The sequence below is a fragment of the Notechis scutatus genome, chromosome 7, assembly GCF_049901735.1.
Source record: "Notechis scutatus isolate UNSWTSFEM ecotype Mainland chromosome 7, rNotScu1.2, whole genome shotgun sequence".
Taxonomy (NCBI): domain Eukaryota; kingdom Metazoa; phylum Chordata; class Lepidosauria; order Squamata; family Elapidae; genus Notechis; species Notechis scutatus.
Genome location: NC_142015.1, coordinates 1,007,671 through 1,027,646, shown reverse-complemented (window position 1 = coordinate 1,027,646; position 19,976 = coordinate 1,007,671). Strand labels below are relative to the sequence as shown.

The window sequence follows — 19,976 nt, the reverse complement described above, 5'->3', positions numbered from 1 at the left end:
TGGGAATTCTGGGAGTTGAAGTCCTCCAGGCTAAAAGTGGCCCAGGTTGGAGACCCCTGCTCCAACAGGAACGGTGGTTTGTGTGCGTGGAGGCAATGTAGTGTGGTACGTGTGCTTGCATCTCTACTTCTCTTGCATTCTCAAAGCACAGCCTATCCCCACAACCTTCAGAGGCCACTGTTTTAAAAAAGACCAGCAGGTTAAACGTGTTCACATGTTTTAATATTGCACCTGACCAAAAAGCTGAACACACGACAGATTTTCCCCACCTTCAGTCCGTGCATCTCCATCAAGAGCGATAGGACTTGCACGAGTCTTTCAAGACTCCTCTTGGAACTCTACATTTCAGGAACAGTTAGCAGAATATCCCCCCCAATTTAGATGACACCCCCACCCTTGTTCATCGTTATTATACAGCAACGGCATGAATTCAAATCTCACAAAATAAACAATAAGACATAATAGCCCACACATGCATACAAACTCAAGCCCAAGTGATTACTATATCAATACAGGAGATCATTGCGTATTTCAACATTACATTATTTGGCTCATATTCTCCTGCGGTTGGAAGTATAGAGTTTGGGTTGTTGTTGTTTAAGTTAAGCCTACCTCTTTCCATCACCAACAAGATTAAGACAGAGACAGGGGTCAGATAGGAAGGGAATGTTTTAAAAATGCCAAATAAATACAAGAAATCTGTTAAGGTGTTGTGTTTCTCACACACACTGATATGAACAGAGAAATACCTGCACCCAAAGGACTAATTAGGTAAGCTGGAAAACTGCAGAGTTTGGGATTCTGTATTCTACAGCCGCATTTCTCAACCTTAGCACCTTTAAAATTGTTAAACCAATTAAACCTTAAAGCCACCGTGGGTGAGAAAACTGAACTGCTATTCAAGTACCATCTGTCCGATGTGAACCTTTGTAGAACTTTTAAACTATTACTACTACTACAATAATAATAATATTAATAACACCAGCCCATTCAAAAGTATCTTCCTCAGGGTGTGATTTCGGCAATGAACACCCAACTAAAACTAGTAGCAACTGAATTAACTGATTGTAACAGTGATGTAAACACCAGAATTAGTTCTGGAGTTCTATTTGTCACCAATGTAAAATGAAAACATTCCCACTGTGTTCAAGAACCATATGAGGAGGCCAAATTTCTATAGTTCCCTGATGAAAATGCAACAGAGGGACTACAGAAAATTCAAAACGGGCATTTGTCCCCAACTGAACACAGATCACAGGTGATTTCCTCAAATAAATCCCTTCCAGATGCATTGGATATTCCTACTCCCAATCTCCTAGCCCAGCCAAAAGACCAATACACCTGGAAAACACCAGGTTGGAAAGAAGTGATGTTCTGACTCATCACATGATGTCATCTTAAACAGACGACCTCTTTGCATTTCCTAATTTTTTCCACAATGAACAGTCTGGCCTAAAATTACACCTTTTAGGCATGGGGGATGTTCGTAGGAGCTATAGTTTCTTAAGAGTGGGTCTTCTCAATGTGTTAGGAGCCCCCTCAAACCACAACAGATAATATTCAACTTAATGGAAGACAAAAGAAAGCACAGCAGTGCTCATTCAGCCTTCCGTTTTCAGAAGCAGAGGTACCAAAGTCTGCATCCATGCTTTTGAGAAGTAACTCTCCCTCTTCCAAAAGATATCCAAATGTTTGAACCATCCCATTTCTTTCTGAAAGCTCTAACTGATAATATAAGTTATGCAGCAAAAACGGTATTTAAAAATAAAGCAAACTACAACCAGAGGGGGGGAAAATAACAACACTCCAGCACCTGCTTAAGACATGAGGTAGGTGCACAAGGAGGGAAGAGGTGTTGGGAGCCCCATCGTGGTGTTGGCCCAACCTACAGCCAACCTCCTGTTTTTACAGTCCAGGAATGTGTCAGCAGGTAATGCCAGGTGAGATGCTTTAATCCACCCCCAAATCAGACCCAGCATCCATTTCCTAGAAGGATGAACCATAACACCTTGTGGGAAAAGGTTTCTGCGTGAGCTCAGATGAGTCTGTTTAAACAGAACGCATGAAAAGACGCAGAACCCAGCATGAAGATCCTGGGAAGACTGAATTACAGGGGTCCCCAAGCCCCCCAGGCCACGGCCCATTCGGAACCGGGCTGTGCAAGTGTCAGGCACGCAATTCACGCACGCAGCTCCACTTGTGCAAACGGTGCGTCAAGCTCCATTTGTGTGAAGCTCCAAAAACGGAGCTGCGGGTGTGCGCTCCTGTTGCTTGCACAGAGCCATTTCCTCTCTCCCACCCCCCAGACCAGAAAGCCAGAAAGGCCGGGGAAAACAACTGATTGGGGAGACATTTCGTCTTAGCATTTAAATGATCTCTGCCCTTTCCAGCCGTTTTTGCTCTTTCCTGTAATACTCGTGGACTGAAAGAAGCCTTTTATTCTCCTAGGAAATCTGACCGTTTCCAAAAGTGCAAGGTCACCCAGCCGGCCAGAGAAGGTAGGCAAGGAATCCGGACCTCAACGTCACTTGTCCAAAAGGTTAAGAGCTGTGCAGGCGGTTGGCAGTCCTGTATACAGAGTCTCAACAAGATTGGAGTGTGTTATTCTCCATGATTCAGGTCATGCCCACTTCCCTACCAAATAAATGCAGCAACACAGCATGGGAGAGTGGTAAAAAGTGCATTCCCCCCCCCCCTCTTTCAAAAAAGGAGACATCAAGTGAATATGATCCCCGCTGCGAACAGGTTCAAATCTCAAGGAAAATATAAACGGGATCTTTGATCTATTTTCAGGAGGTAAAAATGTGAGTATCTGGCCTCATCAGCTCAGCAAATACGCAACATCATTCCCCCCCCCCCCGCCCACCCCCAGTAAAGGCACATGGCAGCAGTTCTTCACAGCTGAAAAGTCAACCTGTGGCCAGCAAACTGAATTTCCCCAGCACGAGTCAGTTCGAGAACGGATCACGTTCTCGGTTCTTCTGGCTGGACGCGGAGATTGTCCCAGCAAGGATTTAAACAGTCGATTGTCTTTTTTAGAGAACCAGATTTCCACTTTCAAACATAGTCAAAGGAGAGATGTTTGCAGAAGGAAGATCCATACCACGTGGAGTCCCACGACTGTAGTTAGAATGGCAGGTGATTGAACGACAAAAAAAAAGGCATCACTAGGAGTGAAGGATTTCATTGGTCATCTGTGCAACGCGAAAACAACAACGAGGATCGACTCTGAACCTCCAAGAGATGTAACTGCACTCAAAGTTGTGAATTTAGCTCACCTGCGTATTGAACAGCCACTCCCCAACAGGTGCACCCTAGGTGGGGTGAGCCAGGTGGGCTGCAGATTATGACATTTGAAATCTAGCCCAAGTGGATGGAGGGTATGAATTTGAGAGAAGCTGGTCCATGTGCCCCCTTACGCGCATCTCCCCTGCCCTCCCACCAGGACAGAACAAATGAATGAACATAGGGACAAGGGGCACCTGATGGGGGGCAAAGGAGAGGAGGAGGTGGAGAAAGTGGAACAAGGCTTATCTCGTGGTTTACAAAGGCTCAGAAAAAGTGCGTTGTTCCTCAAAGGATTCAATAAAAGGAAGGCAGCTTTGCCTTCATTCTGCAGAGCTGGAAGGCGTGACTGCTGGGCGTAGCTAAAGCACTTTTTCAGATTCAGGGGTTCATTGGCAAAAGGAGGGGGGAAAAAACATGTGGCTTTGAAAGTAGAAAGCTAGAAAATTAAGTCCTGGAGAAAGTGGAATTCAAAGCCAAGGAAATGGGAATTTTCCCTTAACAATTGTTTGGACGATCTCACCTGTCTCATAAGGAGAAAGAAAAAAAACTGGTTTTGCAAAAAATGGAGAGCAAATGATGGAAAGCTTTAGGAAAAATTACAAAGACTCCCCTTTAAAAAGCCAGCAAAAACTCTTTTAAACTATCAGGCTTCCCGGGGTTGTACAAAGAAAAGAAAATAACAGAAACGGTCTGTAGCCTACTCAATTGTCTCTTATACTCTCAGGTAAGACTATAACCCAAATCCTAGCCAACGTTTGCCGAGAACATGGTTTAGGATAGGAATTAAATTCGGATAAAAAGAACTTAAAATGCACATTGTAAGAGAAGACTTAGGTTTCAAATTGAGAATTACTCCAGAAACAGTCCTCTCAGCTTCTTTGGAGGACAAACAAAACAAAATAAATAATCTTCCATTTGGTTATCATTTCTTTTCCTGGTACATGCACATTTGACATGATGTTGAGATGCTCCATTCATCTTTGATCAAGGTAAAAACAGGGTCTTTTCCACAAAGTTCCCTGTGGGATTAACTGGCTTAAGGATACATGTTTACCCAAAGAGTTTTAGACTGGGAAATGCGCTGGTCCAGTGAAAGTGGCTGCAGAACAAATTCAAGGTCTCCATCATCGGTTACTGGAGCTCTGAGGAGAAGGCTTTCTACGAGTCAGGAAGGTTCCACCCCAGCAAGAGTGTTGAGCATGATGGATGAAGTAGAGCAGAGGTCTCCAAACTTGGCCACTTTAAGACTTGTGGACTTCAACTCCCAGAATTCTCCAGCCAGCTATGCTGGCTGGAGAATTCTGGGAGTTGAAGTCCACAAGTCTTAAAGTGGCCAAGTTTGGGGACCCCTGAAGTAGAGTAGGTTCTGTTTCGTGGAGTCCGTTTGCACGTTCTTGGGGGAAAAGCCACCTACTGGAAGGAAGCCACGATAGAAACACATTTAGGGTTTCGGCTTCCCCTGTTTGGAAGGAAAGGGGGCCGACGCAAATGGGTCAGTGGTGGGCAGTTCTTTAGTCCTGGAAGAAATAGAGGCGATAGAGACCGACCCGGCTATCACCTGCTTGTTGGTCTGAGATACAACTTTGTATGCCGCGATGGGTTGGGCATCGGCCCCGTGCCCGCCTTCTGGACTGTAGTGGCGGGAGTACTTCGCTAAGGACCGTGGGTGGAAAGGCGGGCTGGTCTTGGATGCCAAGAAGCCTTCCTGGAGGCCCACGTGCCTTTGGAGTGCATCATGGGTAACGGGGCCCAGTTCTCCAGAGGCGCCGCCTTTGGGAGGGTGGGCCTCTGGGCCATCAACTGTTGCTCTCGAGGGCCGAAGCGATGAGGCCCCCGAATACTGGCCTTGGGGAGGACGGGAGCCATGGGTTCCCACGTCCAGGTTCTGGAGTGTAGGGCCACGTGGGTACTGAGCAACTTCAGCGGAGCCCAGGAACGGCCCGGTGGCCGGAGGTTCTTTCACGACACTGTGAGCCGCCAGCTCCTCCTGGCTCTTCCTCTTGGTGAAGGGTGCTCTGAGGAACACGTCGCTGTCATCCAGCTGCTTAGAGAAGACTTGGCTTTTGGAGAGAAACGGGGCCTTCGTGAAAATGTCCAACTCATCGCAGTAGCTTCTAGAGCTTCGGAAAGGGGCCGTGGAAAACACGTCAGTGTCTCCTTCGGGCATTTCCGCGGGCCGTGGTGGGAAGGCGTTGAACAGAGGTGGCCCTGGAGATGGTTGGAGGCTCAAGTCCTTCTGGGAACCCTTCTCCCTTTCCTGGAGAGGGGGGTTCATTTTGCAAGCCTCCTCTTCCTCTTCCGAGTCCATCAGCAGAGGTCTGGATCCGCTGCAGTCCAAGAGGTCTCCCTCGTGGTCGGTCCCTTCGCCTTCGCTGCTGCTGTGGAAGGAGCTGTTGCTGGAGAGGCCGCCCCGCCCAAAGAAGTCAGTTTCTCCTCCGAGTGGACTGGGCTGCGGACTGTTCAACGGCAAGCCAGGGGTGGGCCCAGGCCTTCGGTCTTGCTCAGGGCCGGCCATGAAATACGCAGCCGGCTTCCCCTGCGGTCCTGCAAAGTGTAAAACAAGAGCATTACTGGCTACTCTTCGGATAGGCCAGCTAAAACTAAAACCACAGAGGTGTAATGGCATGGGATTTAAAACCAGCAGCACGCATGTTGGGAAGAGGAGGGGAGGAGAGATGGGAGGGAGAAATATGTTTAAAATAATAAAAATAAAAATCATACAAGAGTGAAGCCAGGTTAAGTTACAACCAACGTACACAACTGGGCATTACTTCACGTTTCAAAGTTCTACAAAATGTGGGTTAGAGAGAGATGAAAGGTGTTAATCAAACAGACATACAAGCCTCATTCAAGACTTGGGAGGATGAGGGTGATAAGGAGGAAATGGTTGTCCCAGACATCACTTGACACAGGGCGAGCTGTGTTTCCAAGGAACCCGGAGTTCTAGATCTCGGGATCCCCAAGGGGGAAAATGAGGAGATCCATTTCTTCTCCGTTCTCAATTCTTCTCAAACTCTAAAGCAGAGGTCTCCAAACTTGGCAACTTTAAGACGTGTGGACTTCAACTCCCAGAATTCTGGGAGTTGGAAGTCTACACGTCTTAAGGTTGCCAAGTTTGGAGACCTCTGCTCTAAAGTGAGCTCAGGTGATGCATTTCTGCTGTCTTCCCACAGGTTCCCTTGCTTTTCTGTCTTTTGATCTGATGGTCTACCTCAAGGGTCTTCAAACGTGGCAAATTTAAGTCTTGTGGGCTTCCACTCCCAGAATCCCTGAGCTAACGTGACTGGAGGGGAATTCTGGGAGTTGAAGTCCACAAGACTTAAAGCTGTCCAGTTTGAAGGCCCCTGGTCTACCTCCTGCCTCCTGCCTAGGAAAATAAAGAGAAGTTTCAAAATAAAAGGTGTGCTAGCTTGCTTTAATCAAATCCTGCTTCCTTGGGGGGGGCGGGGGGGCAAATGTTTTAAATCTCATCAGTGTTAAAATGAGAAAGCTTTAGCAACCATCTCCAAGCGGAGGCCAACTGGAACGCCTCCTAAGAGCTCTTGAAGGATCAAATCTACCCATTCCAAGCTGTTACTGATCTTGGTCGGTGGAGGAATGGGGATCAACCACGTGCCTCTTTGGGCTTGCCAGCTTTCTCAAAGAGGCAAAAATACCTCTTAACTAAAAGGGACAGCAAGTCTATTACGACCCTAGTTTGCTAGTGACAACGAACAGGGCCAGCGCCAGCAGGGCTGGTTCAGTCCAATCCAAAGCCCGCAGAACCTGCCCGCCTGGCGCCAACCAGCCAAGCTATCCAAACAAGCAGGGGGAAAAAATTGACCTTGCTACACACATGGAAGAGATCAGATGAATCACACACACAGTTATTAGAACACAAGAGCGCTTACCTTCCGAGAAAAAGTAGCAGGTTACAATGTTAGCGGGAGGGCAGGAAAAAGGCATGTAAAAACTAAATTTCAGAGAGCCCAAGGCCTTCACGTTTACCACTATCCACAGAAATTATGGGACACAATGACGGGTTCCAGCTCAAATTCGGAGGGAGGGGAAAGAAGAATTTCTGCTAACTGGGGGAAGGCAGAAGATCGCGGTTCACCAGCGGGCATTGGCCAATTTCTGGCGGACCAGCTGAGCTAATAGTGGCGTTGGGACCTTCTGGAGATGGTAGGGATGTTCATCAGGTCCACAGAAGCTCTGCAGTGCTCTCTAAGCAAAAACGAACACTCTGCCTCACTCCTAAAGCCTCCACTGTGAAGACAGAGTCTACCCTCTTTATACATTTAACAAAAGTCTGGAATAAAAGGATTTCTAGGTCAGTTTATACAAATGTCTTTGAGCTTCCATAAGACACTTCTTAGGCAAGGCCATCGATTTTGAGCTGCTTCTCGTGATCAAAGATGGGACTCATAGGACAAGGTATGGGCATTTTATTGACAGAGCATTCAAGCCTAAGTTACATGATGAAATAAAAGGCCTGCTAGGTGAGAGGCAAAAATTTCCCTGGTGCGATGCTTAAAATTCTTGACTGTTGATCTGTAGTTCTCAGCCATCCCGTCTCTCCATTTTTAACAATTTTTTAAAATCAAATTTCAGCTGTTTGGAATTCTGTAAGCAGGAACTAAAGTCCTAGAATTAGCTTAAGTATAGGATCTTTTCACCAGTTTAACCCGCAAACACCCCTGCAACCTCGTGCCAACCAGAGTTCTTGGTGGGGTGCACCAATATGGCCCTGAAAATCTCTACAGCAGGAAGGGCCAATATTTTTGTGCTCAAGGCCATTGTTTTAATCGGGGGGGGGGGAGTCAAGGGCTAAACGTGTGAAAGGACCGGTGCCATATCAAGCAATAAGCAAGCCAGAATTTGGGGTTTTCCTCCCAATGGTTGGAGAACTTAAAGGGCTTCGTTGTTTCAACCAGGTTAATTTTATTTGGGGGGTTCACTCAACAGAACAGTCAACTCTGCCATTGATTTTTGGCAGCGATAATAGCTGGGTAGAAGGAGAAGTCCTAGATTACATTGCTCTACAACACGGGTATCCAACACCTTGGCAACTTTAAGACGTGTGGACTTCAACTCCCAGAATTTCCCAGCGAGCTAGGAAATTCTGGGAGTCTTGAAGTTGCCAAGGTTGGACCACTGTACAACAAGAGCATCGTAGAAGCTGATGCTTCACTTCTCCCCGTTTTCTTTAAGCCACACCAATGTTTACAAGTTGGGTTTTATTTATTTTATTTTTTAGCCTGAGCATCATGGAAAACAACTTTCTCCACCACACAAATTGGAGCATCAGTCTGGCCATACTGCTGAAATGAGATATGGGTAGAATTTGTCAAGGTGACTGTCTTCTGTGGTTCTTTTCTAGGATGACTTAAAGACAACCTGGCTGCAATCAATGTTATCCATAGAGCTGTTTCCAAAAATCATCTCTTGAGCAGTCCAGAGGCTGGCCATTTTCCGTTCCTCTTGCCCTTGGTTCTTCTCTGGGAATTCTTTTCTGCGATGGGACTTCTTGTGTCTGTTTCCAAGACCTTCCCCTCCCACCCCTTTGCCAGAAGATGTGGGCCTCTCTTCTCTTCATCCATAGTTGCACCTGGAGTTCCGGAGAGTGGATTTCATTTCCCAGACATTCTGCTCTCAACTTCCAGAAGCCTGGAGCAAAAACTTTCTCAACTATTCTGGAGGTCTTTCACAGGTAGGGAAAAAAAAAACAATGAAACGCAACTCTCTGATTTTTCTGATTGACAGTACTCAATCAAGTTTAGATACCGGACAGGGTGGAAATCAAATTGAGATACTCTGGCAAATGTTTGGACTAGTCCAGTGGATTGTTAGCTATAGTATCAGGAACGTTCTGCCTTAGAGCCCAGGTTACTTGGCTGGCCTCTGCACCTTCACTTGGGAACACGGAGGAAACATTGCTACACTGACACCGACGACAAAAATGTCTTAATGACAGCAATATGAATCTAGAAGACACCTGGAACTTGGAAGTTGCAAAGTATGTTTTCTGGAAACCTGGCGTATGTGGGTATGGGTGTGCAGGATTATACTGCTCCCAAATTCTCAGCACCCTTCCTGCAACGCTACTCTGTCCCAACTTCCAGCAGTGCCCAGTCCATCAGGCCTCCTGTTCTTGTCCATCCTTCATGGCCAAGTGATGTTCAGGGCAGGGCAACGCCTCTAGCTCCCTAGAGAGCTGGCATTCAAAACTCTTTGGCACCTGCAAGTTAAGTCTGCAAAGTCTTTCAACTAAAAGGGTTTAGCCACTCAGAAACAAATAAACAAAACGCAGCGGCTCATCTTTCAGCATGGCATAGGTCATCAGTACCCCCAAATAGAATAAGCAGGAGAGTTCCCCATGTGAAAGTTGTATTAGAAGTTGGAATGCTGTAGGCATGAACCATGATTCCTATAGCCCCAGCAGAAGGTAATATTTGTAGCTCGAGGTTGAACTATGGTGGTCTCCGAGCTTGGGGGTTTGGCTTGCAGATGTTTCACGGCCCAACTAACAAACTACCTGTTGATGTTACCTGAGTAATGAAACATTTGCAGGAAAACATCCACGATGCTCAGAGAGCCCCAAGGACTCCATGATTAATATAGCGTATCGTCTCGAGCTCCTTGGCTTTGAAAAAGGCATTAAAAAATGATCACACACGTATGCACACATGTGTTACATCTGCTTACCAATGCACAAAGTCCGAGTTAGAAATGTGTTAATTTCCTTCTTCCTCCTCTGTCATCCTTAGTCACAGCTCAATCCCAGCCCTGCCATTTTTATCTCTAATTAGAATGGGATCAAATTTGCAGGACAGCTGGGACATTGTGATTGTAAGTTGGGGGCTCTGTGTTTAGAAGAAGACGCCTGGCCCTCTTTGCTCATCCCTGGTGCTCTGTGGATAAGGGAACCGGGTCCAATCCAGACAGCAGAACAGGGAAGAACCATTTCAGGTGGGATACTTGTGCGATGTCCAGCACACTGCAGGATGCAGCTGAGTGACTGGCTACCTCGTCTCCATTCCTGAGATCTTTACAAAATGCTCATCTACTCCTGCCGGGCACATCTCCAATTTTCTGGGTGATCCAGAGAAGGCCCATGTGGCTCCACCTGAACAGGTTGCTGCGATTTATACAGCATCCGTTTATTGTCATGGATCAGTGATCTACTGCAGGGGTATACAGTAGATCAGGGGTCTCCACCCTTGGCGACTTTAAGCCTGGTGGACTTCAGCTTCCAGAATTCCCCAGCCAGCAAAGCTTGCTCTCTTGTAATGCCTTCCTCTGCAGTCTCTCCACTTTAGCTGGTAAGAGAAAAAGAAACAGACACGGCTGGCTGGGGAATCCTGGGAGTTGAAGTCCCCCAGGCTTAAAGGGGTCAAGGTTGGAGACCCCTGATCTACTATATAGGAACTAGAGATAATTCCGGTACAGGAATCCCTGCAGTCAATCCCTGTCAGTCATTCTTCAGATCTCACCTCTGGAATTGGGAGTCAGGAGAAATCTTTGCCGTGGTCGTCAGGAGGGGCAGAAAAATTAAAATCCATCCTCACTCATGGTCTGGTAAGGACCAGAATGGCCATTGGTTGGCCTCACACGAAGGAGGAACATCATTAACAAGGCCAAAACGTCGTAACAATCTACTTCCCAGGATGCAAAATGAAGGAGTCCCAGGAACTATTATAATGAAATGCTACGTTCAGCTTTTGATAACCAGTGATCTACCTTTATTATCTCTCTTCCTTTTGTTTCTCTGCTCTCAGGGACTATCAGCAAATCTCTTTTGGGCAGGAAAGGTTAAAAATAAATAAATCAGATTGTGTCCTTTTGATCAATAAATACTACTTTCACATGGAATAATAAGAGAGCATGATAAAGCGTGGCCAAGATTTTCAGCCCATTTTGGGCCAAGAGAACCACGTATTGGTGCCTTAGATCCAGGGTCTCCAACCTTGGGCAATTTTAAGACTTGTGGACTTCAACTCCCAGAGTTCCTCAGCCAGCAAGCTGGCTGAGGAACTCTGGGAGTTGAAGTCCACAAGTCTTAAAATTGCCCAAGGTTGGAGACCCCTGCCTTAGATCTAGATACATCAATGGAAACATTAAGGCAGAGCAACAACTCTCAGCCCCTGAGTTGGATCTCCCTTTGGACAAGGAAACCAGCCTTTCGCAGCTTCTAGCAATGAGCCAACAATCCACCATTCCCAAGTCAACCTTATCATGATTTATTACTGAAGTATTTCCATGAAGACTAGTCAGTGTTTAATTTACGATACTCAGATAATTGGAGGAGTCATTCTTGGGTGGGTAGGACAAAGACCCACCCCATTCATATTGGTTAGTTCACAGCACTATCCTCACGCAACCAGAGGCTTCAGTAAAACTCCTTCCAAAGCACTTCAACAAGTTAATTAAACTTAAAATGTTAAAACATTCTTTTTTAAAAGTACTTTAATTCACAGGGGTTTTTGTTTTTTTGTTTTGGTTTCTAATATACAGCAGGTGGCTACTTTGTTTAAAAAAATCCATTCTTTTTTCCATATATTTTCAGTAATCATCTGACTATACAATAACGTTCTATCTAAAGCTTTGTCCACGTGATCCAACTCCAGTTGCCTGCACTTCAGGAATCAAAGAGTCAAGACAAAGAATCAAAGAGTCTGCCCCAAAATGTAAAGAACTATTGACAATTTTTGCTAAGATCATTTTCATAGTTTTGGTCAGGGAAATCAGGAAAGTGCAGCAAAACGACCTATGGACACACACATCACACAGAAGCAGGAACTTGTCTTATAATAAAGGGCATCAGCAAGTAGATTTTAGAAAGATTCAAGAGAGGATTGACATGACAGTGAGATTCTATTTACAGAATTTGTTGAGCTAACTTCTGGAGATTTTGTATGGGGTTCGTGGGAAAGCTGGAGAAAAATACTCAGGGGTTACATCAGAAGGTCTTTCAATCTTGTAGGAGAGGCTGATACACCTAAAAATTGAGCCATTCGTACACTCACGGGTGGGGAAACTGCACTTTTTGAACCACTACAATACATTTGCACGTACACAAAGTTAGCGTTAAGCTAATGATTATTTCACTATGGAGTTAAAGAGTCATCCTTCCTTTCCAGAAGGACGGACATCTTGGAAAGGACCATTAATTTTGGACTTGAAGATCAGAAGCCAATGAAAACAAGTTTACTATAGCCAGCAGTTTGATGAAACTGAGCATACCAACGTGAAAATAAAAGATTAAAAACTGTCGAGATACACCTAAGCTGGAAAGCACTCCCTGCAAACTGAAAGGCAAGGAGTTCATGCTACTTCTATAAAGACAGAAGGATCTAACTCAGGGGTCTCCAACCTTGGCCACTTTAAGACTTGTGGACTTCAACTCCCAGAATTCCTCAGCCAGCAAAGCTGGCTGAGGAATTCTGGGAGTTGAAGTCCACAAGTCTTAAAGTGGCCAAGGTGGAGACCCCTGATCTAACTGAAAAAGCAGTCTATCTATCTGGAAGGGGAGGAAATGGCTTCCTGTTATCGTGTTAATACGCTATGCAAGTACAGAGAGGGATTGCAAAGACTTGAGAAAGGAAAACAGAACAAAGCATCAGTCTTACCTTCAAGAAAATCTGACATGTTGCATACAATTTATACAATCCCTCAAGAGACCCACAACCCTCGTCGCCATGGCTTTCCCTTCCCCTCCTAACGGTAGTTCGTCCCAACAGAAAAGAAGTTAGCCATGCTGTTTGACACAAGAGTAGGGTTCACATTTTGCGTAGAATAATTTTTTTTCCGCAGCTTTAGTATCTTTATTGATTGATTGGTTTATTTTAAGCACAGTCCATTCCTAAGCAGGTTGCAAAAACAGGAGTATACGGAGCAAATACGGTCGTCTTTCAAGGGCTGGAAATGTCTTTATAGCTAACCGTCAGGCCTCGAACCCAATGCTGCCTTTAGAAGGCACTCTGTCCAGGCCCCAATCCATGATAGGGATCCCTAACACGGCTCCCCATGCACTGGAGGAGGCTTCACTGCCCTTTAGCCTCCCAGCTCTGGTTTGATTGGATTTGTTTTGTTTTTAAAATCAAGAGAAAGAAAAAGTTTGACAGACAATTTTAGTTAGCATTATTTAGGCAGATTAGTCGTATGTATTTCTAGCAAGGATCATACACAGATTACATGGTTGTTGTCGTTTTCTTTTTTTTCTTTTTTTTACAATTATAGTGTTGGTGGCACTAAACGGACAAATCGTAGCAAAGTGATTAATACAGGGCAGCGCTCCCTTAAAAGATAGCAGAGAATTGCACGAGAAAACTGTTCACAGGCTGCATCATGGCTCTGCTAGAAAGACAGGTAAAATCCCAGCAGAGGGTACAATTTCAGAGCAGGGTCCTTTTCCACTGGGCATTATTTCAAACAAAACATAAGCAGAAAACCATTCAACAACTAAAGTTTAGCTCTGTTAGGAGATGAGAGAGAGAGAGAGAGAGAGAGAGAGAGAGAGAGAGGAGGGAGGGAGGGAGGGAGGGAGAGAGAGAGAGAGAGAGAGAGAGAGAGAGAGAACAAAAAGGAGTTTAGGTGCGTTACAGAAGCCGCCTGTTACTGAGTAATCGCTACAGGTCTATCAGCTGATCCACTAGCAGGAGAGACCTGGCTAGGTTGGGAAGACTGGATTCAGAGCTCCCACTGTTGTTTCTAGAATGCCCACCTGAAAGTGTGAGAGACAGGAATTTAGTATCCGGCAAAAGACACAGGGGTTAAAAAGCAAAATGTTAGCTTTGTTTTAAAAAGTAAAAAAAATTAAGAGAAAGACGTCTATGCACAAAGAAAGGAGAAGAGCCAGATAAAACTGGAGGGACCTCGATCTACATCAGAGGTCTCCAACCTTGGCCACTTGTGGACTTCAACTCCCAGAGTTCCTCAGCCAGCCATGAATGATAGAGTTGGAAGAGACCAGAGGGGTCATCTAAGTCAGAGGTCTCCAACCTTGGCCACTTGTGGACTTCAACTCCCAGAGTTCCTCAGCCAGCCATGAATGATAGAGTTGGAAGAGACCAGAGGGGTCATCTAAGTCAGGGGTCTCCAACCTTGGCCCCTTTAAGACTTGTGGACTTCAACTCCCAGAGTTCCTCAGCCAGTCGTGAATGATAGAGTTGGAAGAGACCAGAAGGGTCATCTAAGTCAGGGGTCTCCAACCTTGGCCCCTTTAAGACTTGTGGACTTCAACTCCCAGAGTTCCTCAGCCAGCAAAGTCCACAAGCCTTAAAGTGGCCAAGGTTGGGGACCTCTGTTCTAGGAGGTATCTATCCAAGCTTTGGCTCCCTTAGAATTGCTGCCTGGAGGGAGAACTTTTGCAGAGGTTCTCCGACATTGAGGCCAAAGAGGGATTTCCAAATGTCAAGCCGTCAATCAAAGTAGCCCGAAGCAACAGAACTCAACATCAGAAGCAAGAGGAGGAACCGGAGGCTGGACCTGCAACTTCTTCCTCCTTTTAACTGGTTTAACTAAGCAATTTAACTGGTTCTTCTGGCTCAGTCATCCCCTCCGGGCATTACCATTAAGCAGGGCGGGATGGATCTTGGCTTTGCCCAAAGGACCCTTGATGGCTTTGGACTTCTTCCTCTCAGAGGAAAGAACAGAAACAAAATTGAGAATCTGGAGTGAGGATAATGGGGGAATCCAACGGGTCTCCTCCACTCGTCCTTTTATGACAAAAGATCCCCCACGGTGAATCCCTCCGATGATAAGACTCCTTCAATGTTCTACCTGAAGCACCTAGGAAGGGAATTCATACTCTGGACCTCCCACCAAAGCTCAGCAGCTGGGATTCGGGTCAGCAGAGATTTAGCGCAAAGGTCTGGTGGAAGCCAGATCTTTTGACTCTCAACCACTTGGTGGCAACACTGCTTTGGAGAATGGAAGAAGAACCCCACAAGTTATGTCAAGTAATAACCAAAAGGTGGGGTCCTGGAAACGTTAATCGCCTGGCAAGCACAGAAGGAAGGACAGCTGTGTTTTTTTTTAAAACTAGAGCAAAGCTCTTCAAACTTGGCAGCTTTAAGACTTGTGGACTTCCACTCCCAGAATTCCTGAGCTAACATGACTGGAGGAAGAATTCTAGGAGTGGAAGTCCACAAGTCTTAAAGCTGCCAAGTTTGAAGACCCCTGAACTAGAGTTTCAATGTAACAGTTTCCCTAAGTCCAAAAAGTCCAACTGTTAAAGCACTTGAGAATGGTCAATTCTACCTTTGCCCCATAAACAGGTTTGAGATCTGAAAATAACCTAGTCCTACCAGACGCTCTAAAGAACGTGAAACCAACAAATGCATCACAGAATTCTGGGTGTGCAGAAACAACTGCATACAAACACACTGCCACAAGGCTTCTCCCTTGAGATCTAGCTGCTTACCTTGTGAATTTTTGGATATTAACACAGGGATGGGGTCAAACTCATCTTCTGCCACTTTTTCAGAGCCCCCAGGGACATCAAAGCCTGATATCAGGTTAGTATCTTCTGCAGCATGATGGGTGGGGTGGGGTGGGGTGGAATTTTAAAAGGACGAAAAAGAGCAGAGAAAGCTGGTTAGAACCCACCAAAACAACATTTGCCGTATGTGTTTTGCTGCCAAGGAGGTGGGGGGGAGATAGGAAGGCAGAATGGCAAACGGCTAAAGCAAAGCGGGTGTTTGGAAAAACTGGGGAAAAGAGAGAAGCAGATGAATATGGAAATTATATGGGAGGGAAGCAGCAGCGGAAGTCGCTCCTCTGAGAGAAAATAGCCAAGTGGCACCAGAGGGTTAGCGGTGAGAACATTTCCACAGGGAGCCGAGTTGAGAGAATGCAGTGATAAAAAGGCTTGGATTCACATGCAGGTTAGACATCCTTTGTACAACGGATCTCACTCTGCTCCTCAAATACATGTGGAGATTTTATAACACAGGAGTTTCCCACCACAGGTTCTCCTTGTGAAGAGTGTCAACTCATAAAATATTCCTATGGTCTTTGTAGAGTTGCCAACGGAAAGGGAGGGGGGAAGGGGGTTTGAAAGAGCAGTGCGGCAGCTTGGAAATCGAAAGTGCATTCCATAAATGTTTTTCAAAGATAGTCACTAGGTGACTGAAGTTTCTGCCACGCAAAATCCTAACTGGAGAATGTGATTGATGACTCTTGGCTATGGATGTGTCCCATTGGAGAATATGAATTACGATACACCCAGGGGGTGGTGGTGGTGGAAAATCAGGGCCAAGGGTGACAATGAATGATGTGTCTTAGAGTCGGCTGTACCCAGGCAGCGCCGGACATGTTAACTCCCAATCAATCCTTTGGAAGTTTTGGAGTTTGGCTCAAGACTCACGATTTAATTGGGGGGAACTGCCGGAATCCTGACAGCCAGCAGCTGACTGGATACCCCATTCAAGATGCCACAAGTGCTTCCGCCTCGTTGCCAGTTCTTGATACCCTTGGAAGGGCACTGAAGCTTTGAGCAGAAATCGCTGACCAAGGAATATTCTTACACGCACATGCCTGCATTCCACCATGATTGATTCAGACCTTCCTTGGTTTTTGTTTTTTGTCTCTTCCTCCTCCAAATGAAACCCTAAAAAGGGGTGTGTTTTTTTTTACCTTTGTGAGTTTGGGATGAAACCGCTAAAGGAGCAAACTCGTCCAGGAGATCAGTGCCAGGGTTAGAAAGCAGAGAGCAATCAAGCAAGGAGTCATCCACAGTGATTGAATCTGGAACCAGGAGAAGAAGCAAAGAGTAGCAGAACACAGCACAGAGAAGAGCAAGGAAATGGCTGCTCCCTTGGCTAGGGACTGGTTTGCAACCCAGGGTCCTCTCTAGAGAGCTATCCTTTTAAAAAAAAATTAATAATGACCTGAACTGGGACTAAAGTGCCTCACTCGTGTTCTAGGTCAGGGGTCTCCAACCTTGGCAACTTTAAGACTTGTGGACTTCAACTCCTTGGGAAAGTTAAAAGTTGGAGTTGCCAAAGTTGGAGGTGTTCAACTGTTCTAGGTGAGGCTTTGATTGCACACCTGTGGCTGCCACTTTCTTTTTTGACCCTCCTATAGACACCCCTGGACACATACAGGGAAGTTATAAGCTATTTCAAGTTACAGAAACAAAGCTAAGGGAAGAAATCTTATTATCTAACTAATATTTCCTCCAATCCCTGAGTCAGAGAAATCCCAAACATCTGGAGAGAGAGGGGGAGCCCACAGAAACATCTAAAGGCGAACGAACACACACACACACACACACACACACACACAAAGGTGTTTATATAGACAAAGGATTCTGGTTTTCAAATCAGCCTCCTGGGAAATGCAGTGGTACTTGTTCTAATTTCGGGTGACTGGAATTCCTCTTAACTCGGGACAGATTCTAAGAGATTTATCGGCTCAAATGTAAGACCAGGGATAGTAGCAGCCGAATATTTTGCACCCGTTGTAGCTCCAGCATGCCAGGAAAGGTCTAGTTCTAGTAGCAGAACTTAGGATGGACTAAAGGTTAAAGCAAAAGGCTGCCAAGAAAGGAGCCAGGGCCATCTGGGAGTTATGTGCTGACTCTGTAGTCTTCAGAGTCTGGCAGCAGCGAGGCAGAGGAACAAGGGGAGCCTGTTCCCAGTGCCCATATGCGCAGAGCTGCCAGAAGGCAAGAACAGTTGAGACAAAAGGGCTTGGAGGTGATTGGCCCCTCCCATAAAGGAGGAGCAAAGGGACAGGATCCTTTGCAGGAAGCAACTTTGTTTGTTCCGGTTGGTTTAAAATCTGAAGCTCCGTGTTGGATTTGGGGGTCCGTTTGGCCTTGTTCAGCTAATGGGCAATTGTCGTTGGCAGCATTTCAAGAGAGATAAAGGTGGGTGCTTATCAGACTTATCCTGAAGGACTTTGGCAGACTTCCATGGGACTATTTACAAACTGTTGAGACTCGTTATGGGCTATAAATGACTAAAATTCACAGCCGTTGAAATAAAGAAAAAAGGTTTTGGGACCGTGTTTGTTAGTGTCTCAATAAGCCTTGGTCAGAACACTCCATTCCTTGAGTGACCCAGCCCAAGCCGCCTCACCAACCTGTTCTGCTCGAAGCCACCGAATCCGCCTGCAAGGATGGGAGCTGGGGCACAGGCGCTTCGAGGCCTGGTATGAGGCTCTCGGCGGTGAGCTCAGCTTTTCCTTCCCGAAGGCACAAAAGAAGTAGAGCAGAAACCAGGATTAGCAGAGGCAGGAGGAGAAAAGAAAGCAGCAGGCCGCGATGACCCCGACTCAAGAGGACCAGTTTCAGAATGTTTGAAAAGAGCCATAGTGGCACGGCGGCTAGAAAGCACAATTGCCGGCTGACTCTGCCCACTGCCAGCAGTTTGATCCTGACCGGCTCAAGGTTGACTTAGCCTTCCATCCTTCCGAGGTGGGTAAAATGAGGACCGAGATTGTTGGGGGCAAGAGGCTGACTCTGTAAACCGCTTAGAGAGGGCTGTAAACCATAGTGAAAGTGATATATAACTGCTAATGCTAAGTGCTGTTGTGATGGCACCATCAACAACCACCTGGGCCTATCTGCACAATGCCTAATCTGTTCCAGAATGCGCAGTTTCGAACACCTTGAAGGTAACTACACTCACAGTGGGGACATCTGCAACCTGTGTCGTGATCTGGACAAGCAGCAGTCCAAGAAAAGAGCTTGTTCAACTTCACTGGGTTGACAGGACTTCACTGAATGGAAACCACACAAAGGACTTTCCCCACTTGGTTCTGGGGTCATCCTCTTAAGGTCCATCAGACTAGGCCAGAGGTCCCCAAACTGGACCACTTTAAGACTTGTGGACTTCAACTCCCAGAATTCTCCAACCAGCTATGCTGGCTGAGGAATTCTGGGAGTTGAAGTCCACAAAGTGGCCAAGGTTGGAGACCCTTGATCGAGAACATGGAATAATAGGATTGGAAGGGTTCTTGGTGGTCTTTTAGTCCAGGGGTCTCCAACCTTGGCCACTTTGTGGACTTCAACTCCCAGAATTCCTCAGCCAGCTAGGAATTCTGGGAGTTGAAGTCCACAAGTCTTACAGTGGCCAAGGTTGGAGACCTCTGATCTATGTCTTCTTTCATGGAGTTACAATGTTTTTAACAATGCTGCTTTGCCTGGTTATATTATTCTTTCAGAAAAACGTTTACCGCCTTAATTTCCAACCTTTCTACCTGTGGTTTTGCTTTCTCAGACCTCGAGCCTCCTGGATTTGTGAGATTTTACCCGATTTCCTTGGGGAAAGAACGACGCATAGCCTTTTCCACACATCTCCCGGGGGGGGGCACCGTTTGGATGGACTGTATGTGTGCCTGTGTGCAAGTGTGCAGAGCATGCAATTTAAACAGGCTGACATGCAGGACAGGACAGGAGACAACAAAGAGGGTTCTAGGTTTTACCATTCATAGCATCGGAGGTGCTGCCGAAGGGGTCGGCCAGAGGCAGGATATTGGGGAGCAGGAGTGGAGGCTCGGGAGATTTGAGTCCCTCAATCAGTTTTTCTGGTGAGGAAGCGGGAAGGAGCAAGAAAGAGGAAAGAAGCAAAAAAGAAGTAAAGCAAAAACACAGTAACTCCAGCTGGCTGAGTTTAAGGGAGGCTGCTCAAGAGTCACGAGCAACTCCGGAAACGTCCTGTAGACTCGGTCAACATTTGTCCCAAAGGTGCTTGCTT

At 46.2% G+C, this 19,976-nt stretch overlaps 1 protein-coding gene across 13 annotated transcripts in view; it reads right to left on the bottom strand.

The window, feature by feature from the left end:
- The window catches only part of AAK1 (AP2 associated kinase 1), a 75,957-nt gene that overhangs the window by 717 nt on the left and 55,264 nt on the right, over nt 1-19,976 (bottom strand). For 3 of the 13 annotated variants that reach the window (XM_087969581.1, XM_087969580.1, XM_087969582.1), the window contains 5 exons: nt 19,705-19,806; nt 18,361-18,462; nt 16,909-17,019; nt 15,695-15,799; nt 67-5,832 (listed from right to left, as the gene is read on the bottom strand). In XM_087969581.1, coding sequence (XP_087825707.1) covers nt 4,730-5,832; nt 15,695-15,799; nt 16,909-17,019; nt 18,361-18,462; nt 19,705-19,806 — 1,523 coding nt within the window. In that variant the 3' untranslated portion in view covers nt 67-4,729. Of the gene's footprint in view, nt 1-66; nt 5,833-13,477; nt 13,994-15,694; nt 15,800-16,908; nt 17,020-18,360; nt 18,463-19,704; nt 19,807-19,976 lie in introns of those variants that run through there. The other 10 variants (XM_087969585.1, XM_087969587.1, XM_087969590.1 and 7 more) reach the window with 9 other exon arrangements.